The sequence below is a fragment of the Netta rufina genome (assembly GCF_964035555.1).
Source record: "Netta rufina genome assembly, chromosome: 1".
Lineage (NCBI taxonomy): Eukaryota > Metazoa > Chordata > Aves > Anseriformes > Anatidae > Netta > Netta rufina.
In genome coordinates this window covers 44,622,424-44,648,332 of record NC_140123.1, presented here as the reverse complement: position 1 = coordinate 44,648,332, position 25,909 = coordinate 44,622,424, and the positions used below count along the sequence as shown (strand labels likewise).

The window sequence follows — 25,909 nt, the reverse complement described above, 5'->3', positions numbered from 1 at the left end:
AAGGATCATCAAAAACTTGTAAGTTACTGCTGAGGTTTCTATAGGGGTACGCAGAATACTAATTAAGAAATGAAAAATATATCTTAGTAAATCAAGATATGAACACTATTGGATTTAGAAAGCATGGGTTCTAAAAGATCAGAAACACTTGTAAACACTTCCAAACTGTCTTAACATTTTTAAGTGCTTTTAATTGGCTGACAGGATAGTAGATACCATGTGAGATATATGTTGTAAACCTGAAGTTGTCTTTCAATCACATAAATACCAGTTAACAATACTGGGAAGTAAATAATTGTATTTATTTTACTGGCAAAATAATAGTTTCTCTTAAGCATAGCTTATTGGTAAGATGTAAGTATAAATAAGCCATCACAGTAAACTCAAATTGCTTGCCTTCTGTTCATTCATTGATTAAATCTAGAATATCTAATAATATAGCAGGGGCTTTTGATGAGGCAGATGTCTTTGACAATTATTACTGAAACATGTAGCTTTGTCATTCTACTCTTACGACTCTGTACTCCATCCATGCCGGTTAGAACGTGGGCCTTAGGTGTGCTATGTGTTTTTAATACCAACACACATTGTGAGTAATCTCTTAAGCTGGAAAAAACAAACAAACAAACAAAAAACACCTTGAGTTGAGCCTTGCTTTAAAGGAAGACGTGTAATACATGTGGATATATATGATATTCACAGTTCTACTGTTACATACCATTATGCCAGGAGGTTTTAATATTGACATAGAAAGGATAAAATATGGTCAAATATATGCAAGAAAAACAAAACTGAGGTACCAATTTCCTGTTGGAAAACATAACCATTAATTATGAGCCTGTCTCTTCTACTGCATGATAACAAAACCTGAAATTATCAAGTAACCTGCAAGCTGTTATCACTGTAGTCCCACAAGTCATGTAGTTACCATCATGTATCAGGGTCTTTCATCATAGCATCGGATTCCTTATAAAGCTGTAAATCTGCTGACATGCTTTACTAATGGGCAGTGAAATGTGAGCACGAACATGTGGACATTGGTTGAGAAGTAATGAACCAGTGTTTCTTCCACTGTTCTCCACAGCTGCCCCATACTCAGTTACAGAGCAAGATCAGCAGCGCACATAAATCACGTAAATAGTGCTCTTTGGCAGCTTTCTTTATAGGGTCAGTTAGATTACTTTATTCATTCTATTTATTGTAACTGATTCTGAATTGCCAAAGAGCAGGGAGTTGTTGGCAACTATACATGAAAGAATAAAAGTACTGCTTTTCCTCCCCAAAATAGACCTCTTGTATCATTATTTTACATGCTGTTGTCTTGCATTCTCGGATCTAGATCTAAGAAGCTCTGAGTTCTGTGGAAAAGAAAGAACTGAAGACAAAAGCACTGTCAGGAAAATGAATGAAACAGTTCTGTTGAAGATGCCTATTTGTCAAAAGAACTTCTTGTAGGGATGTGCTAGTTTCATTGCAAACTCAGTCACATTTACGTCAGTCAAATGTAAAGATACCCATATAGTAGGTTTGTGTTTACAGTATTGCCTCCAAGGCCAAAGACATTACTCCCACAAATGTTCTGTTTGATTTAGCTGTATCTTCTATGTGTGAGCCTTTTGCATTGCAGGCAAGACTTTAAAATTCATTATGAATGGCTCTATCCCCCTCCACATTTAATTTGAGCAGATAACTTTCAACCTCTTTTCAGAGGTTCTTCCCTTTAAAATAATTACTTATCTGTGAAATAGGCCTGTTTGTTTAGTGTGTTCATTTACTGGTCATTTATACAAACTGGAACAATTATAACTGAAAATGGACTTACGTACATTTTCATATATCATCGCATCTTGAAGCATTTTATAGCTTTAGGAAAGGTCTGCTTGGTCTCACAATCACGACCTTTGCAGCGACTCCAAGATTTCCTTATACCTGCAAGTATCCTGTTTAATGTCACTGTTTAAATAATTCCACTTACAGATAACCTTTCCTTACTTTTGAAAGTACTTTTATGTAAAGAAGCAGAGTAAGATTGACTTTGATATTCCAGGACGTACCAGACACTTAAGCAGATGCTATTCTTTGTCCAGAGAAAGGGATTAACTAAAATATTTTTTTTATTAATTTCTAAAAAAATAAATAACAAGGTAACCAGAATCCCATTTTGTTCTGAATTCACAAATGTTAGAAGGAAACATTTTCCTTATTTGTATTTAAAATATATTTGGCATCAGCTAGACTTTAAAATGCTGAAAGTCACTTACTAGTTTTGAGACAGCATTAAAAGCCACAGGGCTATTGAAGTAGTGCCCAAACCTGGGTTCCTGGACAACCATAGAGGGGAACTACTACTGGCTTGCAGGGCTTTGTGTACTTCATGAAAAATCATTTCCCAGTCCTCTAATACCATATAAACAAACAGTAATAGTGACAAAACTGATCTTATATATTGTCACACTAGACGATCATCAGCTGTTAGACTTGGTTGCTTTCCAAATATCCCCTTTGCACCTACCCTAAAAAGCGTTAGGAAAGAAAGACTGAAAAGATTCATTTCATGATAACCAGGATTCCATGGTTCTGGAATGTGGTACACGAAGAATTTTATATTTTCATGTAGTATAAATGTGAATACATCAGGTATTCAAGGAGAAAGAATTAACTAATTGTTTTTATGTTTGTTTTTAATAGTGATAACAAAAAGAATGATACCAACTTTGGACCTGAGAGTCAAGTTCTATTTCATTTCTGTAGATGCTAAATTTTGTAGCTTGCCTGAGTGCTTAATTCATATGAGAATTTCAAAGGACAAGACTTATAATTCGGTGATTCTGCTTTATAAACCACGCGTAGAACTAAGCTACCATGTCTGATCTTGATGAATTCCTTGAGCTTTTTAGTTTTAGGTCAGCATCTGTTCCCCTCATTCAGCTTGACTCCTTCAGAGCCAAAAACCAGGCATCTCTCTGTGATCGTCTGCACTGTTTTGTGTTCTGAAAGGGTTTATTGCTGCCAGTACTTGAGACTGGATCGAGTGGTTTACCAATTTTTGTGGTATGACTTGTTAGAGCAGTAAGCCCCAGTGAAGCACTGGGAATACCAGGAGAGACAAAAAAAAAAAAAAAAAAAGTGTTTTAGGTTTTCCAAAGTACTGAGCTGAAAGAATGATCTGCCTCTACATTGTCATTTGTGCTTTGTTTCCTGCTGTTAACACAGAATGCAGAACCCAGCTACCTGTGCTGGCTTTGCACTAAAGCAGTGCTAGGTCAGCAGAGTTCACTAGTTGAGTCTGTGAATTGTTAAAACAAAAGTTAGATCTAGAAATAGTGTACATACATTCAACTGAAAATGTACAAAGCATGATCTGAACAAAACCTGCACAGTATTTTTGCATGTGTGATAGGGTATAAATAAACTACCCACATACAGTTGAGAGTTACTGCTGGGTTTTGTCTTCCAGTGTTGGTTGTTTCTCTGATAACCAATGTGAGTTATATCCAGGAAAAAATATTTTGCAACTCTTGACCTGGAATTATTTTTCAAATAGTTACTTTTTAAGAATTATAATGCCTTCCCAAATATGTTATTCACTTCTGGATTATTATGGTAGGAATGATTGCTGTCCAAGTACTGATTCCCGTATTTTTTCGCTGTGCTACTTCCAAATTAGTGGAATAAAATTCATGCATTGATATCCATAGGTGATTATTTAGAACATAATTTCATCTATTTCCTTGTATTTTCTTCTTTCATTTTTGAAACTAAAATATCAAGAAGATTATTGTAACATTTCATTTTGGAGTTCTTGGCTAATAAGGGTTAAGGGTGGGTTCCATACACCCAGCAGTCTTTCTCTAATTCCATGAAAAGACAATTGATAATCACCTAAAACTAAGATTTATTGAGCTGAAAATTCTGTATTAGCTGCTTTTTTTTTTTTTTTTTTTTTTTTCTACTAGATTTTCTAGAGTTCTGTCAAAATGATGTGAATTTGCAGAATAAAGTGCTGCCATTAGGATTTGGGTGGTGATCATTCAAATTTGCAATGCTCTTAAACTCTTGCTCTCTCTAAGCTCATATGACTAAGCTTACCACAGCTTATAACATGCTATGATAAACTCTGACTTTTTATTATAGGCTTCTTGTATTTCTAATGCTCATGTATAGTTTTTCTGAAAATTGGCATTTAGGAATTAAAACCATGTTTTTAACGTGCTAGTTTTTGAAGGCCTTCATTTGCCCCACAACGAATGTCTGTAGTTCTTCAGAAAACCAGTTTCAGTTCCTAAATGGTATTTATTTTTTTAAAACGATTTTCAAACTGATCTTGAAAAACAGCATGACAGTATACCTGTAAAGATATTTGCAAAAATGAGCAAATATTTACCAAAGCCTTGGCACAGAAATACACTTGCCAAAGCCTAACTACATGTTATCCTTCCCTTCTCATCAGTTTTTCTAATCTTTATCTGCATGTTCTGTTGCATGTGTGTATTACTGTAAATGCTAGGGATTTCTGTTTTTTCTTGGCTGCTTTGCATTTTTTTTAGCAAGATGAATATAAATCTCTATTTTGAAATGTTTTGAATAACTGCAGTAAACTGTCCATGATTTTTAAAAACCCTGCTTGTACTTTTCAGCAATTTTATAGCCATGCATGGGATGAGGTTTTTATATTTAGCCACAACCAGAGCTGTATGTGGCTAAATAAGAGCTTTCTCTATTATAACCATTGAAACTTTAATTGCGCACCATTTTACTCTGCATTTCTGGAGAATGACAAGTAACAGGTTGTAGTTTTGACTGTTTTGCCCACTACAGGTGACCAACTGAGTGCCATACTGAATTCCATTCAGTCACGGCCAAATCTCCCAGCTCCTTCCATCTTTGATCAAGCTGCAAAACCTCCCTCTTCCCTAGTCCACAGTCCATTTGTGTTCGGACAGCCCCTTTCCTTCCAGCAGCCTCAGCCACAGCTTCAGAGTAAGTTTGTCAGCCTTACCTGCCTCATCAGTCCATTTCTGCAGCTTTTTACGTTGCTGTCCTCAGTTGCTTACCAGCTGCTAATCATCCCTCAATGCATCTTTCTGGTTTTATTTTGTTGAGTTAGTTTTTCATGATTCAGAAGCATGTGAAAGAATGCTCCTTAAAGAATTATACCTGTTCAACTTTATTTTCAATATTGACAGTATTTTTGCTTTTGCATGTGTCCTGCAGTGCAGATAACATTCATTAAAGTGCATTTCCAGTATTGTATGCAACTCTGGGTTTATAATTAAGGTAAATTTCTTTCATGGTACAAAATGTTCTTTTTTAACATAAAAAATTGCAGTAGATTCATAGTTTCAGTTTTCTGGCCTCTTAAATTTCAGGGTTTTTTTTGTTTTGTTTTGTTTTTCTATCACTTATAAGTTTAGGGTGTAGCTGGAAAGTTGGAACATGTTGACACTACTTAAAAAGCTTTGTACTCTTGCATTGGGTGCTCTTAAGGTTGGTGTGGACAAGGAAGTTTTCACCTAGAAGTGAATGAAAGCTAACCTGATTACTGGTGCAAGAACAGGAAATGGTTTAGGTTTTATTTAGTGAAAAAATAAAAGCTTAGAATTCATTTTGAAGAACAGATACGGCAGTAAATTCTTCCTTATATAAAGAACACATATAGCATATTAGTCTTCTCCTCTCACCCACAGACTATCCAGCAGAAGTAAAATGTTCTTTTCTTGTGGGATGCTGACAGTTCAGTCTGTCCTGAGTCTCTCCAGCTCAGCTTACACAAGTGCTGTGGGAGAGAAGCAGATTAAAATCTCTAGCTCACTTCTATAACGACTGTCAGAAATAGTCTGATAGTGACTGTGTATACTTCTACTAGGCTTAAACCAATGTCATGAAAAGAGAGTGATCCAAAACCTATGTAGATAAAACGTGATTGCCAATGGCATCAACACACCGTTGTTGGGAATTTGACAATTGTATGTTCTTTCCCTTAACTTACATTTTCCTTCTCTTGTCAGAGCTTCTTACTTTTTCATCACAAATAACCCTAATTATCTTATTTTAAACTTCAGGCTATTTGTCCTTTGTTATTTAGATTTGTATGAGAAGAAATACTGATATTTTTTTATTGGCTGCCCCCCAAAAAATTTGCTTAATGGATTTGTCTTTCCAATGGATGCGGTTGGGTAAAAGATACTCATTAAGTTACAATCCAGGGTTTGTGTTTTAAGTATCCATGATTCAGAAAGAAGCCTTTTTTTTTCATGTAATTTAAGATTTCTTGTAAATAATGTTAATTATACCTGAAGGAGATAAATAATAACATTTTTGCTTCCAGGATCAAAAATCAAAAAATATATGAGGGGAAAACAGTTAGAACTTTTTTAGTCTTTTTAAAATGTGTTAATCCTCGCTTTACTAGTTTGTCCAAATGTTTTATTTAGAATATTGTCTGCAAGGCATGTAAGACTATATTTGTGTTCATTTAATAGTTGAGGAAATTATCAGGGATCTTTGAAACTTAAGAAAGGTTACCTAGATCAAATATTTTGGTTTAAACAATTATTCTGATATTACCATATTTCTAGAAACTGCACATATTAGAAAATAATGGATTAAGTAGTACTGCACGATTATTAGACTAACGAGACACATAGGCAATAAAAAAAACTTAGACAAGTTCTGTTGAGATCTAATTTTGTTGGTATTTTTAATGTGTTCAACTTTACAGGTGTATTAGAGCCATAACAGAAACCTTTATAACACGTGCCATTTTCATTCGTTATTTCCAAAGCACTTTATAGCTTCCTATTACTAAACATGTAATTAGAATTTAAATCCACTAAAAACATCTCCCAAGGTCAATTGATTTTTGCCCTAGACGTGCTTAATTACAGTTTCAAATGATGTGCTTTGTCCTTAAGTGCTTCACGCAATAAATTTAGATCTAAAAATGAAAACAAATGTTTGTAGTCAGTAACAGCTGTATTAAAGGGACCAATAATAGTTTAACAGTTGAAAGTAGATATTCCCTGCCATAGATTCCCATGGCTGCAGACATGGAAACAAAGAAACATAGGTTTTTTTGATTTTAGTCTGAGTAAATATCTTAGGCTACCACTTATACTTTCTTTTCTTCCTCAGTTACCTGTCTTATTGAGGAGTTTTATTTTGAAACACGATTCTGAGGAATGTTAAGATCATGCTGAACATCCTCTAGATTTATTTCCTTATATAGTTTTTTAGAATATGAAGAAAAATTTGGGTCTGATTGTAATACATACTCTGTGCCAGAGACAGATTATAGTTTTTCTTTAGAGAAATTTTTAGATAGTTGTTCTTTCTGAGGCACAATTTCTGTTCTTGGCATTTGGTTTGGTTTTCCAAACTGATTTAAGGAAGGGGGTAAGGGCTTTTCACAACATATTATTTTCAGATACAGTGTCTTGTTATTTTTGCAGGAAAATTAGTGTTTTGGACAAACACTTCCTCAGTTATTATGCTTGGAAAAAAACATGAAGTGTATCTGCTATTCTTATCAAATCGGAAACAGATAAACTAACAAAAGTCCTGTGCTTTTTGTTTTCAAAGAAATATTGGAATTTAATATGGAAGGCTTAATACAAAAAAATAAGTGGAAATTGTGGAACTCAGTTTTGTGTTATTTGCTAGGACTCTGTGAAGGGCTGATTGTTCTCTGCTGTGCTAATTTTCACAGATGCTCATACGAGGGGGAAAAAAAGCTGAGATAATGCTTTCTTTTTCATGGTGTCAAAGTTAAGAGGCTCTCATCATGTATTTTAATTTCTTGTAAATATTTTTTATGCAGCTAAGTCCAAAAAAGGTAAAAGAGATGGCATACTCCTACATGGAGTTTAGAAACAGCTCTATTGATTTGGAAACTTAGCCAGGATTTTTTTCCAGGAAGAGCACAAATCTATATGTTTCTTCATTGATTATTTCAATGAAACGTTTTGTAATTACTCCAGCCTGAATAGGCTTGCTTCTGAGAAATGTGTAAGATCATCAATAACAGATGTGGTCAGGACGGCAGCTTCCCACAGCTGCAGGATTATTATTACTGGTTGCTTGATTAATTTGTCTCTGCATTATGTGAAGAACACAGAAGGCTCAAATTTCTGCTTGGATTCTGAGTGTAGGTGAAGTGCAGAAACCTAGACCGTCAAGCAAGATCTTGTTTCTCAACTTTAAGCAGTGTGTGCTGCATCATAAAACTCCTTTGACGCATCCAGTCAGGGAGATGGGATCTTGCCACATCCTTCAACACCAGTAATTACAATTTCAGAATTGGATGTTGAACTCTGAGTTTTGGGAGGAGGCTTGCGGTCACAGAAGCTAGACCTTTCTGCCATTTTTCTTCACATCTGAGTTGCTCTGGCAAGTGAGGAACAGATTTATAGACTGAGGAGGCTTTAGACCCCCTCGTTAGCTTCATCTATCACATTCTAACTCTTCCACTGTAGCCCTGGCAAGTCACTCTGAGCAGTTTGCACAGCACAGCTGTTGTTTCCTGACTCATCTCAATCCGGGCAGAAGGTGCAGTGCTGAGCTGCTGTTCAGTATATTCATGGTGTCCTGTGAATCGCACCGATCTCTTCTATGTCACACTGAAATGACGTAAATGTCATGATAAGAAACATAAGAGTATTGGTTTGACTTTTTTTTCCTAATGGTTCTTACTGCCAAAGCTTCATTCCTGAACTAAGTTAAACTGTTTCATACCTTAGGTTTTAAAGATTGGGTCTTCTAAGCTATGTACAAAGCATACATGTGTTTCTTCTGTGCCAAACTGTTCAAATCCAAAACCATCTCTGGGGGACTGGTAAGGCAGTTTGGAGGACAAGAATAAACTGTCAAGCTTTATTTTAGAAATAAATCTGGCTTATTGCCTTCAAAATTTATAAAATCATAGATTCATTATTACAAAATTATAGATTAATTTTATATATTGCTCTAGCACAGGAATACTTCTTTCAATTAATATATTTAAGTGACTCAAGTGTTGGTGATCCAAACCCTGCCTTTGGGTAATAAACACAAATATTATGTTTGCAATGCACTAATATTTTTATAATGATACTGCATTTCAGCTTTTCCTTTTGTTTACTCATTCATTCCCCTACTAATGGTATCTAATACTGCTTTCCCTTTAATATTCAAATGTTTGACTTCTGTATATTCTTGTACTTAAGAGCAAAAAGAATCTTTATCAGTACAGCGTTTTGCATTTTTCAAGATGTGAAAAAAAAATAAATAAGAGGCATCCACTGCTTGGGCAAAAGCAGGTCAGTGCATTCCTTCATCATCATCATGCAGAAAGGCAGAAAAGGAGTGGCATTTCAGAAGAAACTTTAGCTTATCTCCACAATCCAGAGACATTTTACTCTCTTTCAGAGTTTAAAAAAAGACTAGCATGGACCAGTTGGCAGCATGTCGTGCCTTCTGGTTTGGCTTATCAGCTTTTCCACAGAGGAAGCAGGCACTGCTTGTAGAAGACTACATCCTGGCACAGGAATTGAGCTGCCTCTTATGTCTCCATGTTGTGTAGTTTTTCAAGCTGGAGCTATTTCCATGTAGAGGGAAAGAATATGACTAAAGATGGACATCACAGTAAATTGTGACTTGGCAGAGCTTGCCTACCTGTTTTTGAAGTCTTTGTAGTCTTTGAGGGTGACTCAAAAATCAAGTCATGTCCCTGTGGCTGCCCAGCTGTTCTGGATAGATTGTTTCCCAAGGCAGCAAGGAGACTACATGGGGAAACTCATTCTCTTTGAGCCAGTCTCCTTGAAATAACTGAGTAGCAATACAGTGTTCAACATGAACTAGATCACAGCATTGTGAAAAGTAAGTGTTCTCAGACATAGACTGAAAGAATTAAATGAAAATGTGCATACATTAAATTGGATTTAATAAAGATTTTCATTTAATTATTCCTGTAGTGGTAACCTTATATATCAAATTGACATTTTTAGGCTTGTATTTACAGAATTGTTCTTCCAATGCTACTTTGTGTTCCTAATTTGTTTTTCTGCATTTTAACTTCAAAAATTGGTGGAGTGACATCCTGCTTCTCAGAAGCTATATTGTTAATATATGGTCTTAGCAAAGTTTTTGTAGGCATCCAAGTAGGCAGTACTATTCTTAAATTTATGATAACACTGGAATGAGAAAATTCAGATTATTTTATTATTTTAAAGAATGAAATTTTTACATCAAGCATGTGTGAACACCTCATTGTAGGGTCTATGGAAGTATTGCTTGTTGCATTAGGTAGGGCTTTTAATGTATTAATGTACAACTTAGTAAACATAGTACCAGAACAACAACAATAAAAATGTCTTCAGCAGTGCAGGAATTGAAATCACTTATTTTCAAGGCACTTTTCTTCTATTTGTACAAAAGTGTATTTCTGAAACTGAGTATCTTCTAATATACAAAATATCTTTAAAATTATTAATGCAATAAGAATTTAACTTATTTTTTTCTAAAGCAATGAATAAGAAATGAAATTAGAATTAAATGAATATACATATATATGAAAGTAAAATGATAGAATCATACACTTGAAACTACAAGTCCCTGCTGTTATCTTACTCTGCTGTGGATTATAACCAGAATTTAACTTTTTTGGTTTCCTAAAGACAAAATTTTTTTAAGGGCTGGTACAGACTTGTTTTCAGGTCTATACTGTTTGACAAGAAACAGTTTGTATACTTCTGCTAATTATGTCTCTAAATAGTATTGGGAGAGACTAAAGTTCACATTATATGTGTTTTTCAAAACATGACATTACAAATGTGCATTCAGAAAAAGAAAAAACATTGGTGGGTTTCATAGATTTTTCATCATTCTTTCCAATGATAAGTGACTTTCCAACACAAACATCCAGATATTCTCTATTTTTACCAAAAGAATATGAGAAATGGTCACCTAAAAATATAATATAGTTTTCAATAATTCATTTCTGAATTTACAGATTTAAAGTTCACATTTGAAAACAGAGTTCAGTTCAAAATTGGATACTGTTAGTTTTACAATAAACCATAAATGTGATTGGCTACTCCTTAACTATTGCATTTTAGATCCTAGAAGTTAATGTTTAATTCACAAAAGATTTTTATTGTAATTATTGTTTTAAATTCACATCAGGAAAAGCATTTTGAAGTAACTGTTTCTCATTTAAAACTAATGTAGGAGTCTCAATGAATTAAAGAATATCTAACAGAGGAGATGCATATCATTTGAAATGCTTGTTTTTCTCTGCTATTTTTTCCATTGAATCTGTCCTGCTTCTGTGCAACTGTTTTCCACTGTAGAAACTTCATCCTGCTGCCTTGCTTCTCGTGAGCGTATTTACAAATCTAGTGATGTAGCTGGGCCTGCCTCTGCTCTTTCATCTCTCTCTCACAAACTGAAGGGTGGGTATGCATGCAAACATAGCAAGGTTATTCGGATTTTACATTCAAAGTGTTTTTTTTTCTCCTTCCATTCATTTTCATGTCATTCATTTTATGAAATTCTGTTTTGAAAGGAAACGTTCAAGTTTGGTATTTGTTGGGAGTTCGCTTATAATCATTTGGTGTTGCTTTGCTGAGTGGCAGTGATTCCATGCTATGTGATTTAGCTATCTCTTACTGCTTCGTGAACAGAAAGGTGACTCTTAATCTAGTCTAAAAATAATCTGTTTTCAAACAATAAGCAAACAAAATATGGAAGAAGAAGGGGGTAAATCGTGGTTTTTTTTTGTTTGTTTTTTGTTTTTCCTTGTTTATAGATAAATCAGGTTGATACATAATTATGCAGTTTTTCATTTGGGGGATTTTTTTAGTGTTGACAGTGTAGAATGCTAATTAGGTGTATTTACATGTATAAGTACAAATCTAAACCTTTCATTTTTTTTAATATATTTTTATTGCTAAAAGTTATTGCTAGGTCATGCCTTTCAAAGACAGTTTTGTTCTAGAAAGTTTTCCTGCTTGATTTTCACTGGTAATGCTTTGAAAGTGATACATTGCTGAATGGTTTACTGTGTTTCATGTCCTCTAAGAAGACTAGAGTCATTGTTTTTTTATTTTACCTTAGGAGGAATTCTGTAAAATATCATTAAATGATCATATCTACAGTTTTTTCTCAGCTGGCAAGCCTTAAATTCAGGTTTTTGTTTGTTTATTTCTGGGAGAAGCATTTGTGAAGTAATTATTTTCATTTCTGAATTCATATATCACAAAGTAGACATCTTAAAAATAGTTCTTCAATTTATAACTGAGCTGGCATAAGCAAAATGGTTGGACTGCTATTGAATAAGCATTTTTATTTTTTTCTTTTAACAAGAACAATCACTTTATAAAACATGATATACCATGCTATTTCTTCCTTTCCTCTTCCCCCCTTCTCAAAACAAACAGAACAAAAATGCATAAGAAAAAAGACCAAAGACAAATTGGATTCTCAAAACTGATGATGAAGATATATGCAATGTTCTCATTGTATTCTACTGTTTACATTTAGCATATTATTCCTGAATGCAGAGGAAATACTTATTTTCTGCATGGAGAAGTACAAACTCCTACTGTGTCCCATGTGGTAGAAAGCAAGGAGAGTACCCTTACCTTAAAGTTTGTTAAATATTCTAATATCAGTATTCTTCACTTTCTTCCATTGCTGTTTGTTTTCTATAAACTAATTAAATATGGAAAGATCAGAATAATAAGAATTATTTTGTTACCTGAGGACACATCTGCATTTCTAGTCTTCGTTCCAAAATACTTATTGTTTGATTGATTGATTGTGAGATTTTAATGGTATCAGTAGGAAAAACAAATGAGATCTTTCAGTGCTTCTTACATGTATTCTAGCATAGGAATAAGGCTTCATGCTTGAAAATAAGAAGAATTTAGAATCCCATACTGCAGAAAGAGGTTGAAGATACTGAATAAAAATGAGTGTAAATCATCTCTGTTCACATTAGAAAATACGGTCCAAATTTGCAGACATTCTCTGATTAATTAAAACTTTTTTTCACAAATAATCGTTTCCCCAAAAATGTGCCTGGAGCATTGAAAATAGCATTTTAGTGTCTAGAAAAAGTTTAAAAAATAAAAATCCACAGTACTGTGACCTTCTTTTACAAGTTTTACAAGAGAAACTACTTCATTTTAACTAATGAAAATACATCCAAATCAGAAGGACAAAACTGTATGTTCAAGTATGTTCAAGACTTTGGAGTGTAATGCCTTGTGGAGAGAGTTATATATAATTATGCATTCATGATTGCTGCATTGCTTACCAGTAATTTAAACATTGTCTTAATTATTAAAATACAGTTCTACAAGAGAGACTGAGTATGTTCATAGAATTATCAGAAGTAGATTGCTTTAACAAGCTATTTACTTGCATATACTAGTTCGGCATTTATTTATTTCATTTATTCTCTGAATTAATATATGTACAAAGTCAGTGTCCATGAGAACAATAAGGTACTGCATCAGACTATGAGGACATGATGGTTTAGCTCAGTAGTAATAGAAAAAGGTTGTTAAGAGTAGACTATGGTTCTTGTAGAAGAACATTGATAGCATATGCTCGTAAAAATGTGGATATTTCAGGTTATCAGTGTGAACCGTTTTAAGCAAGTTTGCAAACTTTTTACCCAATTTGCCTTATAATTATATTTTCTTCCTGTGCTTTCTAACTTTTGAGCATTAGAGATATAAATACATCTGGTCATACATGTGATCTTTATGCCAGTCTCTTGTTTCAATCAGTCTGACACACAGAGACAGTAAAGAAATAACCTTTGGTTTCTGTTACAACTGGAGTAAACTTAGTTAATTCCTGGCATTCTAGCTAAGGAAGTAAATTGTGCTTCCTTTATTCGAGTTTCGTGGAAATAGTGAACCATGTCTTTTGATACCTCTGTAGTAGTGTTTTCTTTAAAGATTTTCTAACCAATGTTTGGAGATGTATATTTGAACGTTTCTTTGGGAGAAGAAAAATATCGGTATTATTCTAGTGAAAAAAAAATAAATCTCTTTAGACTTATATGCATTATGATGTGAACAGAAGCGTGTGTTTCAATTTTATCTTGCATTCAGGTCTTTAATCCTTGTTTCATATTATTAAAAGTATCGCTGTCAAAATGTAATAACTATAAAATATACTAAACAGGTGACCGAGTGAATTTCACAGGAGCCGCAAGACCAATTTCTCCAGCAGGAAAATCAGACATGTCAAAACACAGAGCTGACAGCAGGTCACCCAAGCTTGATGTGCGAATGAATAGAGCTGCTGCTGACCAGAAGAAGCCTAGGAATACAGAAGGGTTATCTGCCAGTGAATCTCTTATGCTGAAATCAGATGCTGCAAAATTGCGGTCAGATTCTCACAGCAGATCTTTGTCTCCAAATCATAATACTTTGCAAACACTAAAGACTGATGGAAGAACTACTACTGGTCTGAGAGCTGAATCTCCGGGGCCAGGAACTAGGTCATCTTCTCCAAAGACCAAGACGCTTACAGCAGTTAGGTCTGGTGCTAGTTCTCCACGGTCCTCCTCACCCCATGATAAAACTCTACCTCAGAAGGCTCCATCTCCAGTAAAAACAAAGCTTGATCCTCCTCGAGAACGATCCAAATCAGATTCTTACACATTAGATCCAGACACCCTTCGCAAAAAGAAAGTACCGCTAACAGAACCCTTAAGGGGGAGGTCTACTTCACCCAAACCAAAAATTATTACAAAAGATGGAAAACCTGTTACCGAAACTGAAAACAGGGCTCCCTCCCCTCACGTTGTACAAGAAAATCTTCACAGTGAGGTTGTTGAAGTGTGTACGTCGAGTACTTTAAAGACTAACAGCATTACAGATAGCACCTGTGAAGATAACACAGAATTCAGGAGTCTGGACGATGGTTCTAATAAAGTTCATTTCAGCATAGGAAAAGCACCCCTGAAAGATGAGCAAGACATGAGAGCGTCTCCAAAAGTGAGCCGTAAATGTGCTGGTAGGCACACAAGACCCAAAAAGGAGAAATCCAGTTTTCTTTTTAAAGGAGATGGATCCAAACCTGTAGAGCCAGCCAAGCAAGCAATGTCACCTTCTGTCGCAGAATGCGCGAGAGCTGTATTCGCTGCTTTCCTTTGGCATGAAGGAATAGTTCATGATGCCATGGCTTGTTCATCTTTTTTGAAGTTTAATCCAGAACTGTCCAAAGAGCATGCACCAATCCGAAGCAGTCTTAATCAACAACCTGCAGAGGAAAAAGAAACCAAGTTAAAAAACAGACATTCATTGGAAATATCATCTGCTCTTAATATGTTTAACATTGCACCGCATGGACCAGATATATCTAAAATGGGTAGCATCAACAAAAACAAAGTCCTCTCAATGCTAAAAGAACCACCTTTGCATGAAAAGTGTGAGGATGGAAAAACTGAAACTACCTCTTTTGAAACATCCAGCCACCACACGATGAAATCCAAGTCTCCTCTTCCATTAACGCTGCAGCACTTGGTAGCTTTCTGGGAAGATATTTCTTTAGCAACTATTAAAGCAGCATCCCAAAATATGATTTTTCCAAGTCCTGGTTCTTGTGCAGTGTTAAAGAAGAAGGAAAGTGACAAAGATAACAAGAAGACCAAAAAAGAGAAAAAGAAAAAGGAAAAGGTTGAGACTAGGCCAAGGGGAAATCTTTTTGGTGAGATGGCCCAGCTTGCAGTAGGAGGACCTGAAAAAGACACCATCTGTGAGTTGTGTGGAGAATCCCATCCATACCCAGTGACTTACCACATGAGACAAGCTCATCCAGGTAAGATGAGATATTTTTCTTCCTGTATATGTCGGCAAAATATATTATACGCATACGTTCTTGTATTAATTGCTGTTACAAAAATAACTCAGGCTTCCTTGTCTAATGTTTTACACAGCTTACCATATATGCTAAATTGAGGCTCAATGCCCTGAACACTTGTGTAAGTAATTTCAAGTACATACAGATTTGAGCTCTGAAACATGAAAAAATTTTTGAAACAAGACCAAAACAACAAGCTAAGCTGGCTTTAAGGTTCCTCTCCAAAAAAGTGCTGTTTGTTACACTTCAGCACTTCAAAATGTGCTGAAAAAATTGGATATAAAAGTATCAAATTTTGTTAATTAAAGTGTCTGTGCTTCTAGAAGTTTTCTGTTCTACTACTAAACTTCTGTGTCATCACTTGGTATCATTGACTCCCATCTTTTGCTTTAAAATGTATCTTCAGAAAATTAAAATCGAGTCAGTGTCCAGAGTTGTAAACTTTAATCAGAAGGCAATTTATAAAATACAGCCTGAGTCTTCTGTTTTGTCCCTCTACACATGTACCTGAATCTCTTAAGGAGGTTGTTTAATTTTAGGAAAATTAAGGAAATCGTTATTAGCTAGGCATTACCTCTGGAAGTTTACTTCTGGATTAGCTCTGGTGTATTGGAAGTTAAAGCTTGTTAAAGAACCTCAATATTCAGTAATTATCAATGCCCTGAAATTTTCTGAGAAATGGTAATCAGCAAAGGAATGCACTTTATTCTCCTTTAAGCTTTATTAGCATGTTATTAATTTCTGAATAGAACACTGTCGATATGTTGGACAAGTTTATAATAAACACAAGTTTATAATAAACACGTGTTTGGCATGCACCTTGTTTTTTGTTCGTTTCTTTCCTGTAATGAGTTGAGAGATATAGAAAAGGAGAAAAATAGGCCAGGAAAAGACAAGCATCTTCCTCCCCACCCCTTGCACCCCTGTTTTGGGGACTGGAAAAATAAATCCTTATTTTGAAATAACTTATCTGTTTATTTACCTTGTATAGGTTGTGGCCGTTATGCAGGTGGCCAAGGTTATAATAGCATTGGACACTTCTGTGGAGGATGGGCTGGTAATTGTGGTGATGGTGGTATTGGAGGAAGTACTTGGTATTTGGTTTGTGACCGATGCAGAGAAAAATATCTTCGTGAAAAGCAAGCAGCAGCAAGAGAGAAGGTATTATTCATCTGTTTCTGTTATGTTTAGCTCTCTATCTGCTTAATAGTAACACATTCACAACTTGAAAATAGGGTTTGAAAAATTTGGAATTTCAGAATTTTGGAAGGTTTTGAAATACGTGCTAATGTCATTGATAGGCAATAAGATAGAAACTCTAGCGAACTAGAGGCCAGTCAGCCTCACCTCAAATCCTGGGAAGGTGCTGGAGAAAGTGATCCTGAAAATGATTTCCAACCATATGAAGGACAAGAACGTGATGAGGGACTGTGAGTTTGAAATTATGAACAGAACACCATATCTGACCAACCTAATAGTCTTCTACGAGATGACTGGCTTGGCAGAGAAGGGGAAAGCAGTAGACACTGATTATCTTGCCTTTAGCATGATAAATGACTTGCCATGGCCAATTTCAAATTATTGCTTAAAATACACAAATATGTGGAGTTTTTTTTTTTTTTAAGATAAACAAAACAATGCTAATTTAACTTGAATGAATTAAACTAGATCTAGTGAAACTTTCTGCACACACAATTCATCCTGAGGCAAACATGAAAACTTTCAGTTGTTATTAAAAGTTTGCAAAGTTTTGAAAATAATAGAAGCGACATTGTATAACAGAAAGCATCATTGTACAACAGGAAAAATCAAGCAACTTTTCTATGCAACAATTGTCAGCTCTTCTTGTGATGAAGAATAATTTAAATATAACATTTTTTTAATCACTTTCTATAGATTAAACAATCTAGGAGAAAACCAATGCAAGTTAAGACTCCTCGTGCCTTGCCAACTATGGAAGCTCATCAAGTGATTAAAGCCAATGCACTGTACTTGCTGTCACTGAGCAGTGCTGCTGAACCCAGTATCCTCTGCTATCACCCTGCAAAAGCATTCCAGTCTCAACTTCCCAGTGTCAAAGAAGGAATTTCTGAAGACTTTCCCATTAAAATGCCGTGTCTCTATCTACAGACTTTAGCAAGGTAATTAAAGGAAGTATATGAATTTTGACTATAATACTCATCTATTTAGTGTTTAAAGAAAAATATGGCTAGAAACTAAACTAAAACTTACATAAAAAAATACCTGTTTTCCAAATTCATCGAGATCTTTGTTCTTCTATTTCCATGATATTGTTCAATTTTTTAGATTGTATTTGCTCCAAGGATTAAATATACCCAGGTAGCTCTAGGATGCTAAATATTTTTAGTGGCATTAGTTTATGTACAAAGAATTTATAATTTTGTGAAGTGTTTAACTTTCTGTGTTACTCTAGCAGATATGCTCTTCAGAATTCAAAATAGTAAGAAGGAAGCCAGACAAGCTGGGCTTGCCCAGTGTTTCTGAGTAGATCTCACTGTAGCATTTCACATTTATGATGAATGTACATTTGGCCATAAAGTATATGATGGAAAGATAGCACATGGTGATCCCCACCCTGTGTTGGTTACTGTTTAGTTCACTAGTTTGAAATGCCAGTGTGTTCTGCGTGAACATAGGAATTCCAACTAGCTTAAATACATTAGGTGAATGGTAAATGATGTGAGCTGTCTGAATGTATTTGCAAAGGAGTGTGTTGTATGTGTATTTCAGTAACTTTTAATCCTAATTTATAAAATGTAATTTGATGTAGGCATCATCATGAAAACTTTGTTGGGTACCAGGATGACAACCTCTTCCAGGATGAGATGAGGTACCTGCGCTCAACTTCAGTACCTGCACCATACATCTCAGTTACTCCCGATGCAAGCCCCAATGTCTTTGAAGAGCCAGAGAGTAACATGAAATCTATGCCCCCAAGGTACTTCCTTGTAATTCTAAGTACTACATACAAAAGTTAAAGCATTGGCATAACCCCAAATTCTAAAAAAAATAAAAATAATGGAAAACTTTGCTGTAGTTGAGTAGCTAAAGTATCAGGTCAGCCCCAGTCCATCTCTTGAAATGACATCAAAAAAAAAAACAATACACAAAGTCACATGAAACTGTAGTTATAAAAATATCTTCAGTAAATCATAGCATATCGAATATATTTTCAACTACTAGCAATGCAAATTTGAAAATCATATTTGAAACTTCAAGGGTAATTCAGACTAGTTGCTTCTCTCTAGAAACGTCTTGATTGCACAGCCAATATATATACATGAAACAAACACAAAAACCCATATGTTCAGAAACTGATGAAGGACTCCTAGTGTGCCTCAGGGAAACTTATCCATAGCAATGGTCCAAGAAAAATAGCTGGTGCCAACTACCTGAAATTTAGTACTTTTTTTCCCGTGTTCCATTCTGTAACACAACTGTTTGTGGTGTGGATATACTACCTTTTTGAAAAGAAGTAGCTCTTCCTTTCAAGATCTCATTCTGAAGGGAAGTTTGAACCAAAGGGAATTTCATTACTGTATATTTTCAGTAAAAATGTTGCTGCTTCTTCCTTGAGGAAGTTAAAGTGTCATGGAAGAAATGGCAGGTTAATGCTACATAGGACTAAGAGCAAGAGGTGATTTCTGCCAGGTTAAACCATTTCCTTATCTCATTAAGTTTACTATAATCCAATTAAAGCAATTAAAGATTTTTTGTTTTGTTTTACCCAGGGAAAAAAGGCTCTTATTGATACTTAATAATAGTAGTGAATCAACACAGATGCTTGAAGTTTTCATATGTTGGTGATTCCACATATTATAATGAGGGTGTGATGAAGGGAAAACTTGCTTTTAATCTGTTTTTATTTCAATATGTTATTTTACACTGACTGAAAAAACAGTTTGTTGGAATACTACAATCTACAATGTAGTCTTTCCAGAAATAGAAATTTTCTAACAAAACTCCTTAAGAGCACATCATATTGGTATATTCCTTTATTAAAACTGTGGACTCCATGGTCTCCTGAGGCCTATAGGGACAGCATAATCTGGGAGTTCTCCTGCAGACTGTAAGAATTCCTCTGAAGATAAGGAGTAAAAACGTGTTAGAGGCATAACCATAGCAATTGAAAGTTGTCTTTAAGGCCAATGATGTTGGAAACTTCCTTCACATAAAGTTCTAAATTTCAGTTGGCTTGCATATTGAAAACTCACTTCACAGATGTTTTCACATACATTTAGCAGGGCAGTTTTGTCTGAAACGTTAATTCAGGCATGATCAGAATCTTTGCATTCTCTGAAAAATACCTAAATTCTTAGAACTTACCATATACATCATAATATTTTTAAAAAGATTCTTGCATGCTTTTTCACCATATGTAATTCTAATACGTTTCTTCTTTTTCTGTGTTTAAACAGTTTTTGGGTACATAAAACATGCAGCAGCAGTCATTATGAAATGCATGTTCCTTTATTTAATATTTATGCATAATTTAAGTATCCTCTACATATTTACTAATGGTTCTGTAACTTCACTGATTTCTTTGTAGTTTGGAAACCAGCCCAATAACAGATACAGACCTTGCAAAGCGTACAGTCTTTCAAAGGTCATATTCGGTTGTTGCATCAGAATATGACAAACAACACTCAATTTTGCCAGCACGTGTAAAGGCAATCCCTAGGAGACGAGTCAACAGTGGAGATGCAGGTAAGAGCAGTGAAAAAAAATGTCAAAGATAAGGTATTGGATTTGTATTTCTTCTTGGAAACTGTAAACAAGCATAAATATATGTATATAGATGTAAAACCTTCTATTTCTGTTTATTTATAAATACTAGCTGTTTATTAATCTGCCCAGGATTAGCTTCAGAAGAGCTCAGGAATTACTACAGTTCTAAAATGTGTGGTGCATATTCTGTGCTTGATTAAAAAACTAAAGTGGCATTTTATTGGGTTTAGTGTCTGCTTACTTTCTGAGTTGAAGCATCATTTTTACATGTTGCTTTTTTAAATGCATTTCTTAGAAAAAAATAAAGTATATCAGTTCTGAAATTGGTCTGCTGCTTTTTACTTTTATTGTGGCTGTAAAATTAAAATGTACATGCAATCTAATTTATGTATGTTCATATGCTTTTGAATAGAAGTGGGATCCTCTCTCCTGAGACATCCATCTCCTGAACTTTCTCGGTTAATCTCCGCCCATAGCTCTCTTTCCAAAGGAGAGAGAAATTTCCAGTGGCCCGTATTGGCATTTGTAATCCAGCATCATGATCTGGAAGGACTTGAAATAGCAATGAAACAAGCCTTACGGAAATCTGCTTGCCGAGTATTTGCTATGGAGGTATTAATATACTGGTGGATCTTCTATGATTGAAATAAAGCATTTATGAATTGTCTGTTGTTTTTTTATACATATATATAATTTTTATTATAGATTTAAACCAGAAAATAATTCCTATTTTAAAGATGTGTTTTAAATATTCACTTGTATTTTCAACTCTAAAAGTTAGGAATACAAAAATGTTACCTGAAAACCTTCTTCAGTAGCATATTTCTTATCTAGAAATGCATTTGTCATTTTAATAAACTGCTTTAGCTATAGAGCAGTGTCTAACTTGAAGACCAGTGCATCATTATTTGAGTGTTCAGAAACATCAGTGTATCTATCTGCTTACATAAATTGGTTATACTCCAGGTTTGCTTAATCAATTGGTAACTTCCTGTGTGCATTTTATTTTAGGCTTTTAACTGGCTTCTTTGTAATGTCATTCAAACAACTTCTCTTCATGATATTTTATGGCACTTTGTGGCTTCCCTGACACCTTCACCTGTAGAACCTGAAGAGGAGGAGGATGAAGAAAATAAATCAAATAAGGAAAATGCAGAACAAGTATGTGAGGTTCCATATACCTTTCATAAATGAAGGATGATTTTTGCACTTAATTTAGGAATATTTTCAGTATATCTAAAAAGGAGCCTTAATCCTCTCTTTGTGAAGAAGAGCCTTAGTTATGGAATGAAAATTTTTAGGCTTAAATTGTACTTGAACTCTTTGATGGTCATAGATAAATTATGTTTTCCTCTAAAATTAGCAGATTTTTTGTGATTAGGAATCCTGGTCTTTTAATAGATCAGTTTTATGAGTATTCTTAGGAGAGGAAATTAAAACATACACAAACACACAACAAGCACATTGCTAATCTAGTGGCAAAAAAAGGAAAAAAAAAATCTGTTCAGATTCCATTCTCCACTTTGACCTTCAGAAAGAAGAGAAAAGGAAAAGTATTTCTCAGAGGAGCTGTCTGCTGTGTCTTTCAATCTTTTAAGTAGAATCTATAGTTAGTTCTGAAAATCTAGTGTGTAAAATGATACTATCTAGCATACCACTATTCCAAAGAGTTAGTTCATACAAATTCTTCTAGATTCATCTCAGATTGAAAATGTATCATATTCTCTATGAACAGTTCAAGAAAGCATTGAAAGCAGCGCTAGAGTGAGGGAAATGTATTCCTACCAGTCTTTATGCTAGCCTCCAAAATAAGATCCTTTACTATAAAAAAAAAAAGAATAAAGAAATACTCTTAGCTGTAGTTTGGATAATTACTGACTGGAATATAAAGCGGCTAAGAAAGGAATATGCCACTTCTGCTCTTGGTGGGAATGTTGCTGCCCATCTTTTGATACAATGAGGGGACTTGCAAAATTCTGCTTGGTCACTTTGCTAGGATGAACAAATTTATGGCCTGCAGGAACTGACAACAGTTTTCAGCAAATTTCTAAATACACTACAGGTGGTGTATATTCAAATCATAACCTTCCTTCAGTACTGTGATCATGTGATAAAAATACATACTTAAATGTATTCACACAAGATAATAAATTTAAGGCAATTTGGTGCTTTTCCAGAACAGTAGTTTATTTCCATCTGTGAAATATTTTTACTTATTCTTTTAATGTACTGGGAGAGGGTGAGAAATCCCAATGTTGAATGTAGTAAAAATGTGAGGCGGAAATCTAGAATCATAAATGGCTTAACGCATAAGATGTAGGTATAGGGGCAATGTCCTTAGTAAAGCAAAACAAATTGCAAGAATTAGTAGGCTACAGAGGAGACAGAAGGGAGGAGGATGTTAACTGTGTAGACAGGCTCTCTGGTTTACCTAGGTTTTGAGCTTTCTCTGAATAATTGATCATATTTAGCGTAGAGTTCAATTTCATGCTTGCTGCTTTATACACCAAGTACACATTACATTACACCCTCCAGGAAAATACATAGAAATATCTAGTTTGACTCTAGTCTAGGTAAGTAGGTATCGAAAATTCCTGTCAAGTAGGGTTGTAGTTTCTAGGCACTCATACATAAGACAATTGAATAGGTTAAATAATAGTTTTGAATCTGGCTCTGGATGTTAGTATGTTGGTTGGGGTCATGCAGCTGGGCTCTGTGGTTCAAGCATGATGAAATTTTCTTTTAGCAGTTTAGAAGACAGAGGGAACAGTTTGTATCCTTCATGGATCAGTCTTTCCCCTGCCTTCTGAAACAGGATGTCCTTCTCTTTCTCTGCTACCCTACCCAACAGCACGCTTGGCTGTTTCCCCATCTTTGTTGATCCTCTGCCACTGCTTTCTTATCCACTGCCCAGTGGAAGTTTGCTTCCAATGCACAGTTTTTCTTTTATTGACACACCTTAAATAAGAATCAATGTTTCCACAGGTCTAATAAAGCAACTGATATCCTTAGATTAATTAGTAATATTCACGTATATTCACGTGATTGTTGTTATAAGAATTCTCTGAGAGGAACTGCTTTGAAGTTTACAGTTATTATGGAATTGATACAGTTACTCTCAAATATCATAAATGTATTTATATTTGTTTCTTTAACCTTTTTTTGTGTGAAAGTCTGTTAACAAAACACAAATTGCTTTGAATCTTAGGAGAAAGACACAAGAGTGTGTGAACATCCTCTGTCAGATATAGTAATTGCTGGTGAAGCAGCTCACCCATTACCCCACACTTTTCATCGTCTGCTCCAGACAATCTCTGATCTGATGATGTCTCTACCCAGTGGTAGCGCATTACAGCAAATGGCCTTAAGGTAAGCACAAAGTAAGAAAAGTATTAAAAGGCTGAAAGCATCTTTAACGTTGTTTCTAGATGAGAAGATTTTTTAGTGTAGATTGGAAGTTTGAAACACATTTATATGCTTTTATGAAAGTGAGCATGCATTTCCTCACAGATAGAAAAGATACATGTAAAAGATGTATTTGTTTATATGTATAAATACTAGTATAAAACCTATTTAGAGGAAAAAATATTTTCTCTTAAATTCTCTACTGTATCCACTATTTTAAAAAATATTTATTATTGAAGAATGTGGTAGTACATGTGTATGTGCATGGTAGTGTAGTATCGTGTGCTCACAAATCTGTCTGCTGAGTAGTCTTCTTAAAAGGCTTGAAATTTTTTCCTGTTCATTGGTCTTGAACATAAAAATTGAATAACAATTAAAATATTCTGTTAAAATTTTAAGTTTATTCCTGCTTTCCTTTAAATGTCAAATAGAAGCACTTACGATTCTGAAAAAAAATTAAGTTAAAGGTTTATACAAAACATTTCAAGAAGCAAAAATTTAATTAATAGCTTTGCTGGTAGGTTGTGTCTTTTAATCAGTATTCAAAGTATGAAAATCTGCTATATGTGTTTTTAGGTGTTGGAGTCTCAAATTCAAACAATCTGACCACCAGTTCCTGCACCAGAGCAATGTTTTCCATCATATCAACAATATTTTGTCTAAATCTGATGATGGAGATAGTGAAGAGAGTTTTAGTATCAGTATACAGTCAGGTTTTGAAATCATGAATCAGGTGAGTATTAATCTCTCAAAACCAGAGATCAATTATGAACAGTGTGTAGTTGCTATAACACACTCTATATGAAATAAAAATGTATTTTATCGCAGTGTAATATTTCTTTGAATGAATCTCTACAGGGAATCTTGTTTTTGATACTCAGGTTTTCATATTTAGCTGTAGAGGTTCAAATATTGTCTCTTAGCCTGTATAGTTCATTTAGGTAATTCATTCAGTTCATTGAGTTAGTTCCATTTCTAAATGCTACATACTTCCAATTCTTACTTGCTCATACCTTTTTTTCTTGTATTGTTCTGAGGAGATTAAGACTCCTAATGAATAGCTCTGAAGTGTTTTCTAAATATATTTACTAATATATTTGTCTGCTAGCTATATTATTGTTTCCTTTGTTTAAAGGTCTGAATAACTTGAACCAACAAGTGACAAATTTCTTCCTTAATTCAGAGAGCATAATTCTCATAACATGAATGTAATTCCTGTATGGTTTTTAAAAGTGTAGATAATGACCGTATTTGGGCATAGTTTCAGATATTTTAAATGTTCTTATTTGTTTTCACAGGAACTCTGTATAGTGGTTTGTCTAAAAGACCTGACAAGCATTGTTGACATTAAAACATCAAGCCGACCTGCCATGATTGGTAGTTTAACAGATGGGTCTACAGAAACGTTCTGGGAGTCAGGAGATGAAGACAAAAACAAAACTAAAAACATTACAATCAACTGTGTAAAAGGAATCAATGCACGTTATGTTTGTGTTCATGTGGACAACTCCAGAGATCTTGGGGTAAGAAGGAAATGAAATGAAAAATGGAATGAAGTGGAAATGCATAGACAAAGTTGTATATGTCCATCACTCAAGAAATACCATATTGTCTGTCCAGTTCAGTGTGTAATTCTAATTCAGAAGTTCATATTTTAAAATAAAGTTTCTGATTTCTCTGGCTTTGAAAGCAGTATCTGATGAGAGTGATTCATCTAAATTTGAAGTTTATGTGAACCTGAGACTGGGAAAATTAGTTCTCAGTAGCATGTTCAATTTCACGTGTACTTACATACATATACATAGACATAGACATAGACATAGACATAGACATAGACATAGACATAGACATACACATACACATACACATACACATATACATATACATTTATTTT

The 25,909-nt window shown here is 34.6% G+C and overlaps 1 protein-coding gene across 1 annotated transcript in view; it reads left to right on the top strand.

Moving 5' to 3' along the window:
* Positions 1–25,909, top strand: part of MYCBP2 (MYC binding protein 2) — a gene marked incomplete at its 5' end in the record, with an annotated part of 193,425 nt that overhangs the window by 140,847 nt on the left and 26,669 nt on the right. The window contains 10 exons of the mRNA XM_084300818.1: positions 14,179–15,819; positions 16,853–17,022; positions 17,758–18,002; positions 18,653–18,820; positions 20,432–20,589; positions 21,023–21,222; positions 21,622–21,771; positions 23,819–23,979; positions 24,592–24,748; positions 25,314–25,538. Coding sequence (XP_084156944.1) covers positions 14,179–15,819; positions 16,853–17,022; positions 17,758–18,002; positions 18,653–18,820; positions 20,432–20,589; positions 21,023–21,222; positions 21,622–21,771; positions 23,819–23,979; positions 24,592–24,748; positions 25,314–25,538 — 3,275 coding nt within the window. The remainder of the gene's footprint in view (positions 1–14,178; positions 15,820–16,852; positions 17,023–17,757; positions 18,003–18,652; positions 18,821–20,431; positions 20,590–21,022; positions 21,223–21,621; positions 21,772–23,818; positions 23,980–24,591; positions 24,749–25,313; positions 25,539–25,909) is intronic.